The 21,208-nt window shown below is 42.0% G+C and overlaps 1 protein-coding gene and 1 long non-coding RNA gene across 2 annotated transcripts in view; one reads left to right on the forward strand and one right to left on the reverse strand.

Annotated features, from left to right (window-relative positions):
- LOC118418694 (cholinesterase 1-like) overlaps window positions 1–21,208 on the forward strand; it is a 59,774-nt gene that overhangs the window by 10,886 nt on the left and 27,680 nt on the right. Inside the window, exon 3 of the mRNA XM_035824746.1 lies at window positions 20,437–20,587. Within this exon, the coding sequence (XP_035680639.1) occupies window positions 20,437–20,587 (151 nt within the window). The remainder of the gene's footprint in view (window positions 1–20,436; window positions 20,588–21,208) is intronic.
- LOC118418714 lies at window positions 9,758–11,777 on the reverse strand. The gene is made up of 2 exons (XR_004831510.1): window positions 11,578–11,777; window positions 9,758–11,185 (listed from the first exon to the last, which is right to left on the reverse strand). It is a non-coding gene; the product is annotated as an uncharacterized LOC118418714 (long non-coding RNA).

Here is a 21,208-nt window from a genome sequence, read left to right on the forward strand (position 1 = left end):
GCATGCAGTTGTCATACATATCATAATTTAGATCAAGCCGGCAGAAACTTTCGAAGTTTCATGTGCTTACTTTGTGATTAGCTGAAAGTTTGCTTACGACTTACCCGAGTTTCAACGTGGGTGATGGTATTGGTTTTCTCAGGATGGTTATATCACCTTGGTTTTTTGATGCTAAGAAAGTCCTCCTCTTCCTTGCTACTTGTAATTACGCGTGCCTGGGAGCATCTGTTGTATCGTATTTTTGATTTCTACGTTGTTATCTCGCTACACCCTTGCTGTCACTGAATGGATTCGACAAACGTAACTTCCTTTAGCCAATGATGATAAGTCTGTTCATCCGTCCCCGTCCCACATACAGACGTGTTTTGCCTCATCTTTTCGACGTTGTTGTTCCTATCTCACATTACGTACTACTATTTCTGCAATTTGCAAGTAGATGAGTTTGAGAAACGTATTTGATTTGGTCTTCATCTGCTACTAGTGCATTTCCATGTACACTGTATCCTTCACTCCCGCTCCCCACCACTGCCACAGCTCGTAACGCTAGTTCAGCTATGTCCACCTGATTATATTACCTATATTACTTCGCGGTAAAAGATCAACTAGCATTACATAGTTAACCCGTATATGGCTTCATATTTTCGACTTTTGTGTTGTTATCACACGTTACGATATCTCGCGTACACTAGTTTGACAAACGTAGCTTCCTTAAGTTTAGTGTTAAAACTCTTCAGCTTTCATGACATCTTTCGCATGTACGTCATCACATCCTACACCCCACCCCGCCTACCACCACCACCTCCGCTCCATTTCCCACTTTAATACATGCAGGCAACGTCAAAGCCTGGGGGGGGGGGGGTGTTTCCTGCAACGATCTACGAGCGGGTCGTTCCGTTTGAAGATAGAATGGGCTCACTGTACTGATCCCACGTCCTTGCTGCAAAATGTACAGTAATACTCGCCTCTAGCTATGATCAAACCCGGTCTTACGGCTAGAGGATCGGCCGGTAGAGTTTCTCTGTACGGGGATTGCAATTGATGATGCCGTTAGTGTAATGACTGCTCCGGAAATATGCCTCTCCTCCCGCTCAGCGAGGTGTTTCGCCCCGGTGATTTTGTTTTATATCGCCGTGTTCCTTTTAACATATATACAGACTCATCATGGGGAAGGAGCTCTCTATTTATGCCGGGTCACCGGGAGATTGCCTGCCGCCATCCGCGCGTGCAGTCTATATTTATATTTATCGCTGAAACGGACATGGAATGGCGCAGGAGCCGATCTAATATCGGTCTTATCATCTCTCTAGCTGCCGGGAATGTTCTCTATCGTTTCTGAAGTATTGGTTATGGCATGGACGGAAATACTCTATTCGTATAGCTTAATGTGTCATTGTAAAGTTAACGAAACTATCTATGTAAAGAAATTGAAAATTGTTAACGAAACTGCAAACTAAGTTTTTATGCCTTCCCCACCTCTATGTTTCATACGAATGTGAGTGAGTGAGTGAGAGTGAGTGAGTGAGTGAGAGTGAGTGAGTCAGAGTGAGTCAGTGAGTCAGTGAGTGGGCTTGCATATAAGAGAAGCGTGGGCACCTTAAGCTGTATCGGATCGTGATAGAACGCGTACGGCAGAAGTCATTCACACCCACGTTTCACTCACATTGCGTCACCAACGTGCAAGAGGTGATCCTTGCATCATCTGTCTTTGTTTATACGTGTAGAGAAATGTGACAAAAATTGATGTAGCAAAGGTGAAATGTCAATGATATACTATTGCTAAACTGGGGTAGTGCCATCAATGTCATATTCGTTCACCATGCATCCCGTGCTTGTGACTTACATACAGTACAGTACAGTACAGAAGATGCAGGTTGTGGATCCATTAACTGTGTGTACATTAATGGGTCCACAAGGCGCCGGTAAAATGTACGTAAAAACACGGTTTGCCTTCCTGCGCGAGGAATTAGAACTAAAGCTTTCTTCTTCTTCATTTCCCCGCACGCGTCTGCCCACCTGTCCCACTTTATACCCTTCCCCAGTCGTCAGGGTTATCTGGTGCGGCCACATGTTGCCGCGTGGGGAGAATATGTGTGCGCTGGTTTCTCCTCTGCATCGTAATGTGGCGTTAACTGTTCTCTAGATGTGATCGTCTCTAGATAGATCTTTCCTGTTTGAAAGAAGAAGGCCGAAGAGATGTGTATAGATTTTTAAGTTTTGAGCACACAGTCAGTGGAAACTTGTGATATGTGTCAATTCCCAGAATGAAATGACTCTCGAGTTAAAGGTTGACGGGGTATGCATTCCCTGAACCAATGCATTTTGTGTTACATAATATATTTCAGTGCCTTGGTGATGGTGCATTTTAACCGTTATGTGGTATTGGGATGTCTTTATGCCAGAAGGCATATTTTAGCCGGTAGTACCGAGATGTCTTGGTGCCGGATTCTAGCCGGTTGATAGTACCGGGATGTCTTGGTGCCTGATTTAACCGGTCGGTAGTACCGGGATGCCTTGGTGCCGGATTTTAGCCAGTCAATAGTACCGGGTTGTCATGGTACCGGATTTTAGCTATCCGGTAGTACCGGGATGTCTTGGTGCCGGATTTTAGCCATCCGGTAGCTAGTACCAGGATGTCTTGATGCCTGATGGTGTATTTTAGCCAGCTTGAGGCCATATGCCGTACACGACAGAAAAGAGTGATGGAAGTCGTGCGTTATAAGATGATCCTCGCCACCTTCGACCTTTTCGCATTTCACTTTACTCCGCGAGACCGCACTGAAATGTATCGGTCCATTACAAGTCAGAGGACTCATCTATCCATCAAACTACCATGGTACTAGCACGTCGTGCCTTTGCTCTAGGAGAGGATTAAGAAGCATTCCTCATTCTAACAAAGTTTCGGTTTTGTGTCTGCTGCAATGGGACGTTTTAGTTGATCAGATGACTTTTTGATGATGTTTTGACGGTAATTGATGACCTACGTAATAGCTAAGTGGCATCGACCTACCCGTTACTATATTCATGGATCAGAGGTGCTCAAATAATAACAAACGTTGCCATCTAAACACAGGAATTAGACATTGATTTGATAAACTAAATTCATATATCGAGCGAAGATAAAGCAACGTTCTACACTGATCTGTTCGGCTGTCCCTCAGACTGTTCTGTAGTGGGAAGAGGAGTAGTTTCTGAATGCATTACTTACTTACCTGTACGTCATGCTGATGTCAGAATTGTTAGAACATATATACAACGTATGTAACTTAACGTAACGCAACGACACTCTTTTCTACTTTCTGTTGCATATGTTGTGTCATACTGCTTGCTGGTGGTTGTTTACATACAAAAACAAGAAAATTGCATACGTGTTTTTAAAAAAGCAACGATTCTTGCCATATTGACATATCGACGTCAGTTTACTTTTTTACGACGCAGTAAGTATCCATACGCATTTAAGGATATTGATTGATCACATACTTCTAATAGAGGCAAGCATGCATCCATCTTTCAGTGCTGCTACTATGAATGCCCTTTCCTCTCCCGTCCTTGTTGCATTTCAGGATGACTGAACTGTCCCAGCTCATTACGTATAACAAGATCCATGCATATTTCAGCTCCCCTTTCCACCCTCCCAATAACGTCCAACCGAAGCAGGTAATTGGCAATACGGCGCGCCACCCGACCCGAGACCGGGGTCTCCTAAATTTTGCATGTTTCGTTTCACACGATGAGATTTTTTACCACCCTGCTTTAAAATACTGACAGGCTTTTCAATGTGGTAATTAAACAAAGATGTGCATTCGGTTGTTCTTAACCGTTTTCACACGTGTCAATATACTAGTGAACGGGTTGATCATCTGCTCATGATTCAGTTTAAAAAATTAAAAGGGAATTCCACAGAGGCTAGGCTATTCAGAAACCATTGAGTGTCCATGATCAATTGACCACTATGCGATCACATCAAGACAAAACTTTAAACTAGGTCAAAAGTAAACTACGAAATTCTAAATCCGTCTTGGACACAGGGGAATTATTTTAAGACAACTTGTTATGGCTGGCCTATATGAAGATCGATGTGCGGAGATGTTTCATTTCGAGTCAATGGGCACAGATATTGCGCCGTAATTTAATACCTATCTGAGTCACGTCAGACTGTGCCATTTGGTGAAGTTGTATAGGGTGGAAATTGGAAATGTATCTTAGAAACATTAAATATTAGAGAGACTTTTTCCGATTGACCGACCACGGTTTAGAAGTGCTGAGCTGATTTTCCATGGATGTTGCTAAAATTACAGGGCTTGAATACTTTATTTTGTCCACAGTCTGTATTGGTATTTCTCCGGTAACAATGAATGATAATGATAAACATGAGTACAAAGTAGCAACGTACATGTAAATCGAAAAGAAGAAACTTAGCAAGTCGTTTTCTTGAAATATTTCATTTTTTCTGCAAAGATTTTTTTTTTATATTTTCCTATCGAAAACAGCTAACTCCGCGTCATTTTTTAAAGTATTCCTCTGCTCCTGACTACTCCTATACACTGTGACGCAGCACTGAGAAGGCGTTGACCTGGATGGTGCCTGATGACAAACTGTTCCCTTGTGTGTTTCCCGAGCGCGGGGAGGTTTTGTTCTCGTTACCTCACAGTGCCATGGGTAGGTACCTCACAGTGCCATTGGTAGGTACCTCACAGTGCCATGGATAGGTCGACCTGGTGTGTTTCCTGAGGTCCTGATTATGATAATGCAAAACGTTCCCTTCTGTGTTTCCCGAGCGCGGGGAGGGTTCGTTCTCGTTACCTCGTGCAAGTTGACCGTCGACAGTGCCATGTGCAGGTCGACCGTCGCGAGCAGCCGCCTAGTGTGCCGCAATATTGACTCGAACTCTCACGGTCTCGGTCGGCAGTCACCTGACATTAATTAAGTACACTAAGCCCTAATCCCTTGAAAGACTATCTGATAGAGTGCACGCCCCCTTATTATCCATTATATACACACACTAATTGTCCTCCAGCCTCATCTATCAACCCTAATATCTACCTCTGATGCTATCAATCACCGGTGGTGGGAATGACGTCATTGGTGATTACGCCTGACGTCATGCAAACAGGGTGATCTACCTCCGCTTCCACATTAAATGGTATCGTGATGCTGTAACTTAGCTACCGGAGAGTACACCACCAATCTTGTCTGTTGACATATGCGCTGAGTGAAAGCGCGGCATCCAAAACACTAATTTCAGTATGGCATCTGATTCTTTTAATCAAAGTTCTTGACTAATTCGACCTTTAAGTCAAAGCCAGGATGCTGCATTTGATTCTGACAGAACTACGGTCATTATATTCTCGAATAGATAATCGAATATTTTCCATATGATACCATTACCCTTACTTTGATTTGCTCCGAAAAAGGAAGCCACACCCAAGTTGCCTAGATATATCATCATCATCATCATCATTGGCCTCCGTCCGTCTAAAGAGACGATGGGTTTTGGTCATGGTCGACATCTTCTTTGGTGGCTGAACAAGCCGATTCTGGAATGGCAGTCTCTGCCTAGATATAACCAACGCTAGTATTGCAGCAGTCTGGTCTTACCGCTGGCATGTTTCCGATATGTTTCGACCTTGTACTTTCAATCAACATTTCGGCATGAACTGCAAACGAACCCGTCATATCATTTACACAAGACCGGTTTCCCCACGATTCCATCACGTTTCAGGACACATTTGAGAGCACCAAATTTCGTGGCCTGATTTTGATTAGATAAAATTTTCTTTGTTGCTTAATTCTCGTGTTTTCCTGTTTTCTAAGAAACACTTTACCGACGCAGACAAGATGTCTGCCTCACGTACTCTGCTAAACCCGCCGGCCTCTCTCTTCTCAGCTTCCATTTCCCTTCCGTGCCATTTTCCGTAATAGACCCGTTCTGCAGGGTCCATAACTGTAAACTCCCGGGATGAACACGCAGGGTTAGAGTGGGTTATGTCGGCTGAGTCACGAGTGGAGGGAACAGTGATGGTAATACACGTTCTCATAACGGGAGAACACCTTTATATGAGATACGATCGGCCGGCAACCTGTTACCTCCGCTGCGCACGTCATAAACTAACTGAAATGAACGTCGTAAACTTGATACCGTTGTTACAATAAAGGTACTTCATTCCTTTGATATGTGCTTTACGGCTACATGATCTTGTACATCGATCTTTGTGTGAAATAAAAAAAGTTTTACTAGTCTGTTGTAACAAAGTGGGCGGTACTGACGCAGCTCAAGCTGGCTGCCAGACGTGTCTGAGTCATGGAAGCAGCGAGGGCGTGTTAGCAGAGAGAGATATGTATAAAACTTGTTGCATGTAGAGTTAGAGGATACATCAAATTTCACGTCGACGTCACCGCGATTATAAGAACAGTAACACACAAAAACAATAACCAAGGCAAAACAAAAATATTAGTGAAGATAACCACTATTGCATTGTAATGATAATAAAATCATAATAATTAATGACAAAGTCTATCTACAAAGTTCCTTTAATGCAGTTTTTATTCATTTTATTACCCCATTGCTGCAGTTCGACTAAAATATATCTTGAGCATCATTGTATCCCTATGGCGAGGCTTAGATGTAATAAAGTCGCGTGTGACCATCTCGTCTGGCGGCGACAATGCTATTTGTTCCCGCACTAAGCCCTGCTCCAGTCCATGTCCCTCGGCAGGTAGTCATATTGGCACGGGCTGGATGTAATTTGTGATAGATTATTGCCTGACCCATTTTCGTCATGTTGGCAGATTTATGTCTGACAACCCGGTCTGGGCACCGTCCCAGTCGGTATTAAAAGCTTTTCACTATAACAAAGAGCAGTATATCGATGTTGTGTGATTTCCCCCGATTGAATAATGACAAGGCTCTGCATTATTGCAACCGGCGGGCCGCCTGGCTTATTGGGTATGGGCAGATATAAACGACGTAGTTGCTGCTTCATGCTGGCGACGTCTGCGCGAAAAGTATACGTGCATGAATACATGGGCTTAAATCACCCTGTTGTCGTACAATCAGTACATTACTAAGTATCATCCTCGGCCATCTTGTAATTGGCTATATGTCTTCAATCCCCTGATCTAAGAGGCGTGTAATTGCGTAGCTCGGTAAAATTGTGCCATCTGTATATGGTTAGTTTGGTTTGTAAACGGTATGTAAGCCGGAGGAGTCGATGCACCCCTTGCTAGACGGAATGTATCCATGCATGCAAATTCCATCTCTATATGTAATACAAACAAAATGGTGTAAACATTCGAGCGTGCAAACAATACATAATGTATACAGCAAATATACACAGCAAAACACACACACATGATTTTCACCAGTTGGACACCATTGCCATGTATTGACCATTTAAGTGGTGCTTGGTGTTTATCATTAGTATTGAAACTTGTTTCCGCCTTTTTGTCTTTTACCTGACATACATCACGCGAGCCCTGAAGGGTGCACGGGAATCACTATTACATTCAGCTTACTGGTATTGATCTCATCGATTATCCCATCAGAAAGTCTGGAGCTGCTGGCGGAGCGACAGAAATGGGTTAACATTTCGACAGGTTGATAGATTCTCTGACTGATGATTACAAACTGACGGACAGGTTGCAGGCTGCTGTAACAATTTGCTTCCATACTCTGCAAAAGCTGTTGCTGTTGTTGTTATTATTGATACTGTTGTAGTGTTGTGTAAGTTAAGTAGAATGTAACGGTACAGCACAAAGGCGTTCTCCTAATGGGCCCCTTGAAGATTGTTATATACACATACTATGAATTCGAAAGTATCTATAACGTTTTAGAGATCAGTCTTGAGTGAAAAAGAAATAAATCCAATAATGTCACTCTGTAATCGGGCAGATTTGTGTGAGGCGATAAAAGTAAATCTATAATATGAACTATGTGAGCAAATACGCCTGTTCGCAGTGTTGCGAGGGGGCCTCGCGTAAATAGCGCCTGTCTCCTCAGTTTTGTGATGTATGATGTCGTACCCCATCAATTTGTGCGTGTCCATGGCTTACATTTACGTTGATTACACATTCATCTTCCAGACACCGCCATAACGTGCAGAAGAACTGCCACTTCCCCACTCATTTTTGTCCAACAGTTGGGATCTGCTAATGATGGTACAGTGTTATGATGGCATACAACCATTTCTCTAGATTTCCTATTCCCGTACGAATGACGTAGCTTGGGAACGCGCCAGAGTAGCGACGCAGTCTGCGGATTACCGCCAAACTTTGGAATCGATATAAAAACGACACCTGCGTCGAGAACGGGCCACCTTGTGGTTGACCTGCGTTACCGGAAATGTCACGTTATCCATCAGCCAAGTCCGAGCCAGGCTTTCTGACGAGAGAAGCCGGCACCCTGTGCTCTACACCGCGGATATCACGTATCCGGCACGGGGTCAGTCCAACAGGTCAGCAAGCGGTCCCGGGATAAATGTTAGCGGCTTTGCAAGCCTACATGTCTACCTGCAAACCCACGAGATGCTGCTGATCAATGCATTTTCTTTGAAGACGACCTGGGCCAGGGTTGTCTTGACGCCCACCAATCTTTAAGAAATCCGCTGTCAATTTGCAAAGTCAAAGGGAATGATTTGGTCTTGCCCAAGGCCGTCGCGATATCCCCTAATCTTTAAGGAGCCTGGAATGACGTTCATTGATTGGGTTCACTTCCCGAGTTAAGAACGTTGCCGCAATCAAATTGCGAAACCAAATCCCTGTCGTTCATCAAAGATTCTTGTCATCCATGATGGTGTTCCAGCAAATCGGCTTAGGGAGTAATTTCATAAATGTCGAGTGTCCTAAGCAGTGAGGAGTACTTGTGCCAGATGGATTTTTGTTTGGCATTAAGATTTGTACAGTTTGTGCTCCACTGCCCTAGCCTGGGTACCATCCGGAAAGTAGTTCGCTCCGGCGTTAATTACACACTATATATACAGTCGCTTCTCGTTCTGACATTTATCATACACTATATACCTTCGCTTCTCTGCTGTTACGTCTGGGATCCTTGTCCACGTTAACGTATGGAATTGTCAAAAGTTTGGTAGGGAGGCCCACACCCAAATTTCATCACAATTACCATTTTTGAAAGGCTGGAATTTTTATTTGTGACATCTATTTGTCATTTTGTATGGATTTCCTTGTAGTACTAAGTAAGTTTAGTATGTCCTGAAAATTTCACCCTTCTACGATATCGGGAAGGTCAAAAACTTTGTCATCAAACATGCTTCTGAGAGCATTTTTGCCCCATAGTTAAGCATTGAATTAACAGTGTCAGTGACCTAAAAATGTGATTTTTTATTTTAAGTCGTAGAAAGATGCGATTTGCACCATTTGATAAGGCTTTGGACCAAACACCATAATCAATAAGAAAAATGTCAAATTTAGACTGATTTATGCAAATTTTATGCAAATTAGGTTCACAGTATAGTTAATAATGTAGCATATCTAAGTCATATTATTAAAGTAATTAAGGCTTCCAGCGCACTTGATCAATTATGAATCCTATGTACCCACCACATACAATAATCTTATACATTATGAAGCTTCTGTGAAACCCCCAAAGCGCAGTATGTGCAGTTAAAAATGCTTATTTGTATTATGGCGCCCCCCTCCCCCCTACATGCTTAACACAGACCACTTAAGATATGGGAATATTTTCAGTTGTCAACATACTACAAAGACGAAACTTCATACCATAACAAAAAAGAACAAGTTTGTATAAGCTGTCAACTCTATTTATTCCTACCTTCAACTGTATGCATTTCATGACCTTCATAAATCATTACATATGCATATTGTACATGGTGCCCCCCTCCCCCTTGGCATAGGAAAACAACATCTCAGCCCTGACATTCACAGTTTGAAGGGTGGCTGGGATCAGAATGGCGGAGAAAAGTACAAAACCACAAGTTGAACAAGTACAGCATAATTAACTATGCATTTTATGACCTTAATAAATCATTATATATGCATATTGTGCATGGTGCCCCCTCCCCCTTTACATACTGTATAGGAAACAACATCTCAGCCCTGACATTCACAGTTTGAAGGGTGGTTGGGATCAGAATGGTGGAGAACAGTACAAAATCACAAGTTAAACAAGTACAGCATAATCAACTATGCATTTCATGACCTTAATAAGTCATTACATATGCATATTTTACATGGTGCCCCCCTCCCTCTTGACATAGGAAAACAACATCTCAGCCCTGACATTCACAATTTAAACTGTGGCTCTGGGGATCAGAATAGTAGAGAAACAGTACAAAACTCAATATCTATCGAGTACAGCATAATCAACTATGCATTTTATAACCCTATATGCAATAAATGAAATGAAAAGCTGACAGTGGAATGTCAGCCTCAGCATCGTTTCTCCTAACGGCCGTGAGAAGAATGCCATCTTCATTATATGCTACAGAAGCAAGAGGTAAGCAGTCGTCAACATCATGTTTTTTTATGTTTTCTTTTACATTTTGTTTGCTGTCAGAGAATAAATCCTGCCAGAGTCAATGGTGTTCATCCCCAATCGGGGTAGTTCAGCCCAAAGCTGAAATTCCAGTTCCAGGCCTTTCATTTCTGATACTTTGCGATGGTTTGTGACGAGTTCGCTTTATTATATTGTCTAAACAAGCTGTCTTTTCTTCCATCTTTCGTCACAATCACATGCTTGTCTTTTCTTCTTTCTTTCATGATTCCTCTTCCTTGTAGCTTTGTCTTAGTTGTCCTTCTTTCAAAGGTTCTTCACAGTGTTTTCATTCCTCTGTCCTTTCCTGGCAGTATACATAGCACAGAGTTTTTCTTGTCGTGCCAGCCAGGTGGCTGGATTATCATGCTTTCACCTTACCATATTGTATAGTCATGTATTGTAGTTCTTCACTGATTTGCTGTACAGTACTCAGTGCGACCACCAATTTGCATTTTGAACCAAAACTTTTGCAGTGCAGAAAATTGTGTCCAATCCTCCAAACTCATGTAGCCAACAGAGCAAGATGCTGTGTCTGTCATGAAGTTGTTTTGTTTGAAATGATTCAATGTTTCTTGCATGAATGACTTCTCCTTTATCTTTGAACTTGACACTGGAATATTGTAGCTCTAAAAGGTCAGCTTAGCTGTTGTCGTTTGGGTAGATTCCAGCAATATATACCTGTAAGTGTAACATTAAAACAAAATCTTTACCTTCCAAACATAGTCATATCTTATTCCAGCATGACTAAAAGTACTAAAATTAAAATTATTAAAATACAATGAAAGCATAAATTTCAAGTCAAAATTGTTTCAAATTCTATTTTTATAGGTAATGGATCCCGTCTCATCTTGGTTCACAAAACTTTACTAGAGTCTACCTCATACGTTGAATCACATACACCATGCTACGAAGCCCCCCTCCCCTTCAACCATGCTTGTCAACATAGGCACATTGCGTGAAAAATTCAAGTATATCGATGTAAAATATCATTCTAAGATAAATCTGAACCCCACATCCTTCCTAAAATTCATATTTTGCTACCAAGACTGCGTTAAAAAAACGATAGTTACCGAAAATTTCCGCGTTGAATCACCGTCCGTGAGGGGGGAGGGTCGGCCGGGAGCCGTGAATTGGGTCACCGAAGAATTTTCCGCGGCCTTTCGGACGGCAGCTCGCAAACATTTTTCAACGGAAATACATGAAACTCCGTCAGTATGTCCCCTGATATGTTATCTGTCGACTGTAAAATCATATTTTCCGAAAATTAAGAGATGTCCAAAATACAGCGAAAATACGTCGATGTATTCTCATCCACTTCGCTTTGGGCATGGAACTTCCGCGGCTGTTCAGTGATGAAGGGATATGACGTAATCCTGACTGTTGGCTTTACAAAGATCACTTCTGATTGGCTGTATTTGTATTTACCGCGAGGCGCCGACGAATCAAAGAAAGAGTTACATTTTCGCCTGGTGCGCGGGTTGAACCCGGAAGTGCAGGACGCAGCGATGAAAACTGGGTCACGGGCGGGCGGCGCGTAAACAATGGGCGCTCGGACACTTTTTATCGATTTTTAAACTGAGATATCATTAGTTTGCGTTGCCGGAGAAATGTGAAAATAAGTGTGCTAGATAAACTTTTTACGCTGATTCAGAAAATGCTATCGAAATTGCCGTGAGGGACGCCAATAAAGAGATATTTGTTTCTAAACATGCCACATCTGTTACCGAGAGTAGTGTGGGCCTCCCTAAGTTTGGACGAGGGCGCTGATTGATCCCTGCGTATGAGCGAATTAAGGAATTGGTTCAAGCTCTCGTTCGAACAGGCGTTTCAACACCCGAAAAGCCCTTCTTCCGCTTGCTGGGAGGGCTGTTGTCATCGAACGAGCGCTCTAGAACCTATTCCTTATTAACTGACGCTAGCACCAAACGTTTTGAGTGGGCAAGTCTCCAGACGGGTAGCAGAAGCGAACATAGTCCTGAGCGAATTACTACCCGGTTGGTACCCTGGCTACCACTGCCCACCTCGGTAGCTACACTCGCTGTACCAGACAAACATATGAACTAATGAAGCTCTGCTGATTTGATCTTTTCATTTTTCGAACCACCTTTTCAAGTTCAGGTTGGCCGACTTAAATTGCTTGTGATACAATGGCACACGTCCCTCGTCGCCACTTTGCGCTGACATCCCCGGGTACAGGGCGTTGGTTTATCACCAGTTGTGAAGGATGCACTCATCTTACCACACGCGCGTCTTGGCGTCCTTTTCATTACTCAAGAAACCCCGCAAGGCGATGTACACGTCCGGGTCTCATGTTTTTAGACCCTTCCGATTCTTCATTGTCTGCTCGCGGCTTGCCCGGAGGGCTTCGATCCCAGGCAACCACATGGCTGGAATGACAATTAGTTTTTATCTATATGTAATAACCATTGTACACAGTACGAATTGATATATATCTACTTCATAACGTGTGCTTTTGTCTACGAATATGTTATGTCGTAAAGGCCTTTAGTAGTGCCGCCAGTCTTAAGCCACGGTATGAAAAGGGAATCGAATTTACAAACCCTGCGGAGAATTTCACGATCTCCTAATGCTGTTTTGCATATATCTTATTTCCCCAGCTATCGCCTTTCATCCAATCGTTGCTTCGAAATACACTTTGTTCCTCCGGCCTCTTAAGTCATTGAGGCGTGAAATAGAATGGAGGAAGCCCGCCTGCAATGAACTGCATTTGCCAACTATTCCACGCACCCAGGCTGCATACGCATCCCTTGTGAGTGAAAGACAAATACTAGTACATCTATCTATCTATATATCTATGTCTCTCTCTCTCTCTCTCTCTCTCTCTCTCTCTCTATATATATATATATATATATATATATATATATATATATATATATATATCTCTCCCTCCTTTAAATATATAATTATATATATATATATATATATATATATATATATATATATATATATATATATACACAAATTAATGGTTCTACAGTATATGTACATATACATATATCTAAAAAGAGAGAGAGAGAGAGAAATACTTGCAAGCACCATAACAACAAACACCTGAGTCAAAATATAGGGGCTATTTATTACCAACAGTCCCCGGCCGTTTTCAGCACCGTGTCGAACTCTCCATCGACACTTGGCCTTCCACCAGATGCAGGATGATGCTGAAGACGGCGCTACTTCAAAGTCGTGGCGCCGCATAATGGCCCCTAACTTCGTTAGGCGATACGGCGTTATACTGCTATCAGGGGAAATGCAATTACGAACGATATCGGCCACCGGGAAGTGCACGTGTGATGCCAGAGGAAATCCACTTCATTTGCGCAAAGTGACTGGCGTGCTCAGCGCTGGGCCCGGTGTGTTTCAACAACACAGGCGGTGCCGGTGTGCATTAAACATGCAGCCACGTACGGCTACACCAATTGACTTCTTTGCTAGGGGGCAGAATCCTAATAAATCTCGCTTGTATGATTCATCGCCAAAGGTAATCATTAATATCCACAATTTACATGTCTTGGCACGCCAGTGATGCGATCTGAATCATCTGCTGCGTTTGCAAAATCCTCACAGCCAGGAAAAGGATATCATCTCAGTTGTTCTGAACGTACGCGTGACCCTACCATCAATCAATTGCATAGTGTTGTATAATGAAAAAAATTCACCAACGGAACTATCTTTGATATGCATATGATAGGCAATCCCGGTCGATACAGCGCACACTAATGATGTGGCAATGTTAACCTTCCACTTAGGTCAAGCATCAACGCCCAAACTGAAACCGCACCTTTCATGTTGAAAGATAAGGGTATGGAGATTTTGGATTCCTGGTATGCATGCAGTCTATTCATGGATCCCACTTTCAGGAAGCTGTATGTAACGGGCTGGAGGAGATCCTCACAGGGAATTTGATCATGATAAACTGCGATGATATCAGCCACCTGTTGAGCCCTGGCTATCATGGGAAAACTTCAAAAGCAATTACAAAGTCAACAAACTGATTGAAGTATATAGCAAGAAGATCAATGCTGTCCACATTGCACATCCTCTCGCTTGCAATGTCAAATCATATTCAGGTAGACATCCGTCACACACTGAGCAGGATTTAACCCCGGGTTTTCTGGTTGTGAGTCACGCACAAACCGTAGTTTCACCAGCTATAGTCCTGGTATGCCGCCGTCTATTTCAAGTCCTCACTATCAGGAATTTGCAATAGATAGGAAGCTGAAGGATACGAGGCTGAAGGGTGATTCTCACATGGAGCCTTATCGTATCTTAATTCCGCAATATCAGCGACCTTGTGGGTATCGCTGGTCCATGCCGGCGACCCTGTATGAGATTCTGACAGCAGGAATCAATATCCAATCAAATTGGAATTCTGGGTGAGAACAAAATTGCCAGTTTAACACTAACCTTCAACTGCAAAAGCCAATAAAGGATCTGGGAGGGCCGACATGTCAACAATAGCGTTCTAGTTCCGTGGACATCATTGCTGGGAGGGAGGGAAGGAGGGGGGGGGGGGGTATGTTGCAGCAGCAGCCTGTAACACAGGTGTTCAGTTTTGTGGAATCTTGATTACAGTTATAGTGACTCCTTTAAAGGATCTATTAGGGTAAACACCACATGGACTGTGCACTAAATGACTTGCAAGGACGATGCAGTTCCATCCTGCGGTTGCCCACATCCCTCATTAACACACCCTTTTTAGCCAGCTTTATAGGTGCAATTCTAAGCCTGCATTAACTACTCCGAACGGAATTTTTCCTGTTTCGCAATTATTGTCAGTAAATGTACCCAACTTACTGTGTATTTTTCATGGTGCTACCATTTCTGTTTACACAAATCAATAAGAAAACATAAGTAGGTGGGTTGAATGGGAAGGGTTCCAAGATGGCTGTCAGTCATTCCAAACACACAAATCATTCTAAAAGGGAATTCTCCATAGTCTGATATTTTGTATGTATGTACGTAGAGGTAGAATATCCCAGTTGAGGTAGAGAAATTAACAATACAATGGGATAGGGAATTTCCTGAGTAGTTTAAGTATCACAGGTATGAGATCTTAAGTTGTATTAAGGTCTTTTTATTAAGAATGATTGTAATTGATACGCAATTCAGACATGCACATTGACTGCCATGTATCTACAAATAAACTGTTCTATTCTATTCTATTCTAAGTATGATTTAGCCCCATAGATCTCTTTTATTTATACATTAATCAAGCGGAGAGGTCATTGTTGATGAGACAAGTGGATATTTTCCATTGATATGTGAACGTGACCTTCATAATTTATATGAAGAGTTACGGGGGCACGCCGTGTGGCAACTAGATACTTAATGTATTTCCTTGATTAGCCGATACCGTAATTTTCCGGGGCGTAGTCTGCTTGACATGAAATTGCTTGATTACCAAAGACCAGGATGAACGCCAATTTGGAGCCGAGCTTTAGTTTTATGACCCATTTAACTTCGTGCTCCTATGGGCGACCTGTAAAATTGATTGAATTATCCTTGACCGTTACCACAAGTGGTGCTTATAATTGGCTCTTCGTGGCGTCTTTGAACAAGCCATGGGACGCACCTATGAATAAACTCCATACAATCGACCACACGCACGCGGCTGTGCTGCTAGACTTGACGATCACCAACATGTTATTTCATATCAGCGTTAAGACAGATGTTTTCGTTTCACAGTGATCACGGTGATAACAATACTTATGACGCAGAACTAAATAACTAATATGAATGCAACATTTATGTAGAGAATATAGTTCATCCTTGCCTTGAGACCGCACAAGCCAATTTGGTATCCTCGGCTTTCAACTGTTGAAGACGTTGAAAGAATTGGCAAGGATGTAAGATGTCTTCGATTATCCAAGATATATTTATGTCATATAATGTTGACGGTTATACCGATCTGTTAATGCAATATACTAATACTAAAAAAACTAACGTCCTAAAACATACCATTTTAGATGGTGTTTATTGTTCTGTTGATGTATGGAATCAATAGGGCTTTTACCACTCATAGCAGACGCTGGTCCAGATAGGAATAATTCAATTACGTATAGACCATGTTGCAGTCGTAGACACTTGGCCGATTTGGGACTCTGTGAAGGCCAAAGTAGCAGGAAATAAGGTAGATAGCATCAACCGTTTCTGAAGTGTATCAACCACAGGAAGAATGCATATCATGTTATCAAACGCTCACTTGTGGTGTCAAATATCTTTGCCGAGTAGCTGACCTTGATCGTGGGGTCAAACCGTCCTACAGAAACATTTAATGACTTGGGCTGCAGGCTGAGATTGAATGGAACGGGCAGAATCAGTGTGGTGACCTCATCCACAGAGGGGCGCATTCACTGCTGTATGTTGTACTGTGATAGCAACACTTTCAATGGTGCAGAAATTATCGCTATCGCCGTTACCAACATCTAAGCTTCTGCTTTTTTTTTCGACATACTGGAAATGTGTCATTTTCTCTAGATCTAATCAAGATAATGTGCATTTGCAGATCACCTCTATTCCCTGAAAATAGTTTTTAGTATCGTCCTATAATGTTCAGCGAATAAGTACCCAACCAAGCGAAATTGATTTCAAGAAAAATAAAAGAGCGTTTTGGCACTAAGACGAATCTGCGTTCGTATCATCGATCTTGTTTACGCCCGTTTCTCCAACGTCAGGAGGAAATCTAGTAGAAGGGCTATGATATGATTTCCCTGCTAATTTCACGGTACCATTGACTTCCATCTATCTACGTTAACAGTTCGGTGAGCCGAAATAACACCACACACAGCACAACCTCTAGCATCAGTGACTCTGTATCGCAGTTTGAACTCAGGCTGTCTTCTACACTTAAATCATTCTGGAATGTTTTGTTACAGACCTTTGTCTGTAGTACAATACTGCTAGATCTATCAATGCTTTGGCAGACAACGTTTCATCCAAAGAAAGAATGTTCTGGCTTTTTGCCAGTTTGCCACTTAGGAATGTTGTTGATTACCTAGACTTAACATTAAGAGCTAAGCGATGATAAATGGCATCCTCGAAAGTAATCCAACGTCGTGTCGTGTTATACCTATGTTTCATCATAGCATAATGCGAGATTTGTGAGGTGAACGTGAGTTTTACATAAACAGATTGCCTGGAAGATTTTAGTTGTATAGACGTGCTGTTGCGGCGGCTATTAAAATGTTTTACTACTGGAAAGTCACGGGCGAGTCAGATGAAGCTGACGGCAATGTCAGCCCGGACAGACCACCGCACCACAGGCAATATTTCTGCTAAGCATTGGAGAGAAAGATCAATAGGGTTAGGCACCACGGACACTATATCATCCCTGGGCAATGCCGTAAAACCGTCTGGCAAGTTTAGTAGACTGTCTGTTTTCATCTTGAGTTATGACGAGTCGATCGTTGGTTCAATGGCTGGCTGTTCAGGGACATGAATGACCACCGCTACACTTTGAGTTGTTGTGTCCAACTAGCTAAGCTATTCAATACCTTATGTCAGTAGCATGTCCAAAAAGTTGTAGACATAAAGTGGAATTTATGCGTATTCATGCTAGTCACTATTGCTGATTGTCATAAATGCATGAACATCACATCTTCGGTTGTCATGTAGTTGGTAGTTCATCTCAACACCCCCAGACCTTTATGCAATATGTCACATTCCTACCGCTACATTAATTATTCTAAGCAGTTTAACTTAGCTGGTAACGTGTCTGCATTTACGTACCCACGAAAAGCACTTCTCTATAGAACGCACAATTTAAAAATAAGTCTGTAGTCTTGCCTGACATTAATGTTGATCACTGTCTTTGTCACATGTGTGTTTCTCAAATCCCGTGTACTATAGCTAGCCATATAGCAATTAATTAGCTTTCGGTCACGAACTTACAAGTAACATACATTCTTCATTCTCTTAATTGATTAAACACCAACATTCTGTTATCCATTTTGTATTCATGTATGTATTTATGTATGTTGATATTGTGTTTATTATTTTTGTTTCAGTATGTCTATGTTTTGAGTAGAAGACTTAACATAAGCAATGTACTTGTTGCCTAACGCTATTAAATAACGTTATATGATGATGATATTAATAAACCAAGGTAAGATAAATATAACTAATATGAAAACCTACTTGTAAAACAAAGCAGCTGTTGCGATGTTTGTTTTATATGAGAATGATCCCATTACCCTGTGAGCTGTGAAGGGTCCAGGCGTGCTCCCAGACGTTATTCAGTGGTCGTTACAAGCGCCACACTTGCTTTGCTTGTTTCGTTTAGCGGTAGTTAGAGCTTGTTAGTTGCCCCCTTGTTGTTTGTCGTTGCAGTAATACCAACTGATTGCCAGCAAATATTCCCAGCCTAGCAGAATGCATTTACTAACCTATAACCCATAACAATTTTATTCACCAGGTGATAAATTTTAATGTCCATAAAGTGGCTGCTCCAATACCATTTGGTGTCATTTTCTCGCTGAAAATTGACGAAATGGCGTTTACGTTAATGTTGTAACAACCAAAGAATTCTGCTGTTTTGTCACCTGTGGTACACGTTTAGGAGTTACTGTTTACTGTTATTGATATTCCTTACTATTTACATTGTATCTTGGATCTCAATTAGCAACAGTACTGGATTAACGGGGGCCGCCCTAAGACGGTCCCCGTCGTAAGACGGCACGGATTTTTTGCTGATCTTATTATCCATAAGTACACCGTGTTTGTTGCCACTGACTATGCTGATTACAAAGGTAAATAAACCAAGTCCATGCACACAGCTTTAATTTGCATTCCAAGTATACTTTAACATATTTACTTCATGTTTTTTTAAGAGCAGAATTCTAACAGTAATGTTGACAGTGCTGAATCACTGCGGTCACCGGCCTCTGCGTATTGGCGGCTCGTGTCGCTAACTATACGAACTCATCCAAGCAGTCACACAACTGCCATGATACACATAAATAAATCTCCATAAAACACTATGAATATGGGTCTTCAAATGTTTGTTGAGTAGAAAAGCAACCAAAAGGAAGCGACATAAACATTGCCACCATTGTACTCCCAAGGGAGTGTGGCCGTGAAGGTGGCAGACTAGAGAACGCTCCAAAGATTTATTTGACTGTAACAAATGATTCGTGCTGTCTATGAAAATAAGACTTGACAGAGAGATGTAGATGATATTTTCATATAATCAGACAGAGTTTTGTTGATGTTGGCGGTGTCGTTTTTTCGTAATGGTTTTTTTAGTCGGGCATTCACGATCAGTGCATTCAGCCCATTGCCCGTAAAACATCAGCTGGATTGTTCTAGGTACAGCCTTCCTCATGTGAGACAAGAAGTACATACAGTCACGATTTTACTGTCAAAAGAAACCTAAAATATCATACTATTAATTTTTTTCTGTGTACTTAGATTTACCACTTACTTCTGAAGAGAGCAAAATATAAAAAAAAAGCGTACCGAGTTAGGCACACTGTCCAGCGTAGCACAAAATTGGAAGGTTACATACACGAAATTGTCTCTCAGTGTTTGCCGCTCGTAACACGCAGCGCGAAAGGTTCATGAACCACACGAATGCATTTCTTATTCAAGTATGTTGTTCAAATCTATGAGTAAAAAATTCAGTCATCAAAATTTGACCACTCTCAGGCAACTAGCGATGGAGCGCCATGAGTTTGAGCGCAAGAAAAAGCGTACCGTGTTGGGGCACCTCCCGTTAGTATTTCCTATACTTTTTATCTTTTTATTTCTATCTAACCAGGGTTACATGTAGCCTGGCTGGCGATTTTCAAAGATCCCTGGGGAAAACCGTACATGCATATGACATTGTGGTTATAGGAGTTCAACAGTGGTAGATTTTCTGGCTCGCTCCGGATCCTCACTGTGTTGTATGTTTCTATTGTTTATTCCAGCACTCGAAGAAGCCTAAGAAGTACCCGGTCCTCGTGTTTGTTCACGGCGGAGACTTCATGTTCGGGACGGGCTCGGCTTACGACGGGAGTCTGCTGGCAGCAACACAGAACATCGTGGTGGTCACCATCAACTACAGACTGGGGGTGTTAGGTGAGTTCGGGAATTGTCTTTTTTTGTTTTCTAAATATCAACCACTGCACAGAGGTATTCCTTAAGCAGTTCTTCCCAGAAATAGATTCTGATACGAGTTGGAGCAACAAAAGAGCAACAAACAATGCCACTCATGATCGTTGGCTGCTATGCGGTTGACTTAATCTCCAAGCAGATCCTACGGTGCCATAAGATAGTATCAAAGCTGGCCAAGGAGTATAGCCGGCTCAGGGAGTCAAACGGGCATTACGCACCGTGGATCTGGTTGGAGATTACGGTTGACTGTGAATGTCTTCCAGTCCCTTTCGTAGTCTCCTAGAATTAATGTCATTGAAACATATCATTGTTTTTAGTGGTCTCTTTTTACAATGATATCAATAACTAAGCTTCTAGTTGCAATTTGCCCTTAGACATGAACTTGCAAATGCACTTTCATTTATAATGATAATGATAATGATAATGGCAATGATGATAACTTTATTGCAAATTCATGCCCGAGGGCTGATTGCAAGGGAAGCGAAACAATGATATACATGAGTAATGAAAGTCATAAAAAGATTAAAGGTGAAATAAGAGATATCCTGAATCTATATCTACTTAAAGGGTTCGCATATTGCCATG

Source organism: Branchiostoma floridae, chromosome 6 (assembly GCF_000003815.2).
Source record: "Branchiostoma floridae strain S238N-H82 chromosome 6, Bfl_VNyyK, whole genome shotgun sequence".
NCBI classification, from domain to species: domain Eukaryota; kingdom Metazoa; phylum Chordata; class Leptocardii; order Amphioxiformes; family Branchiostomatidae; genus Branchiostoma; species Branchiostoma floridae.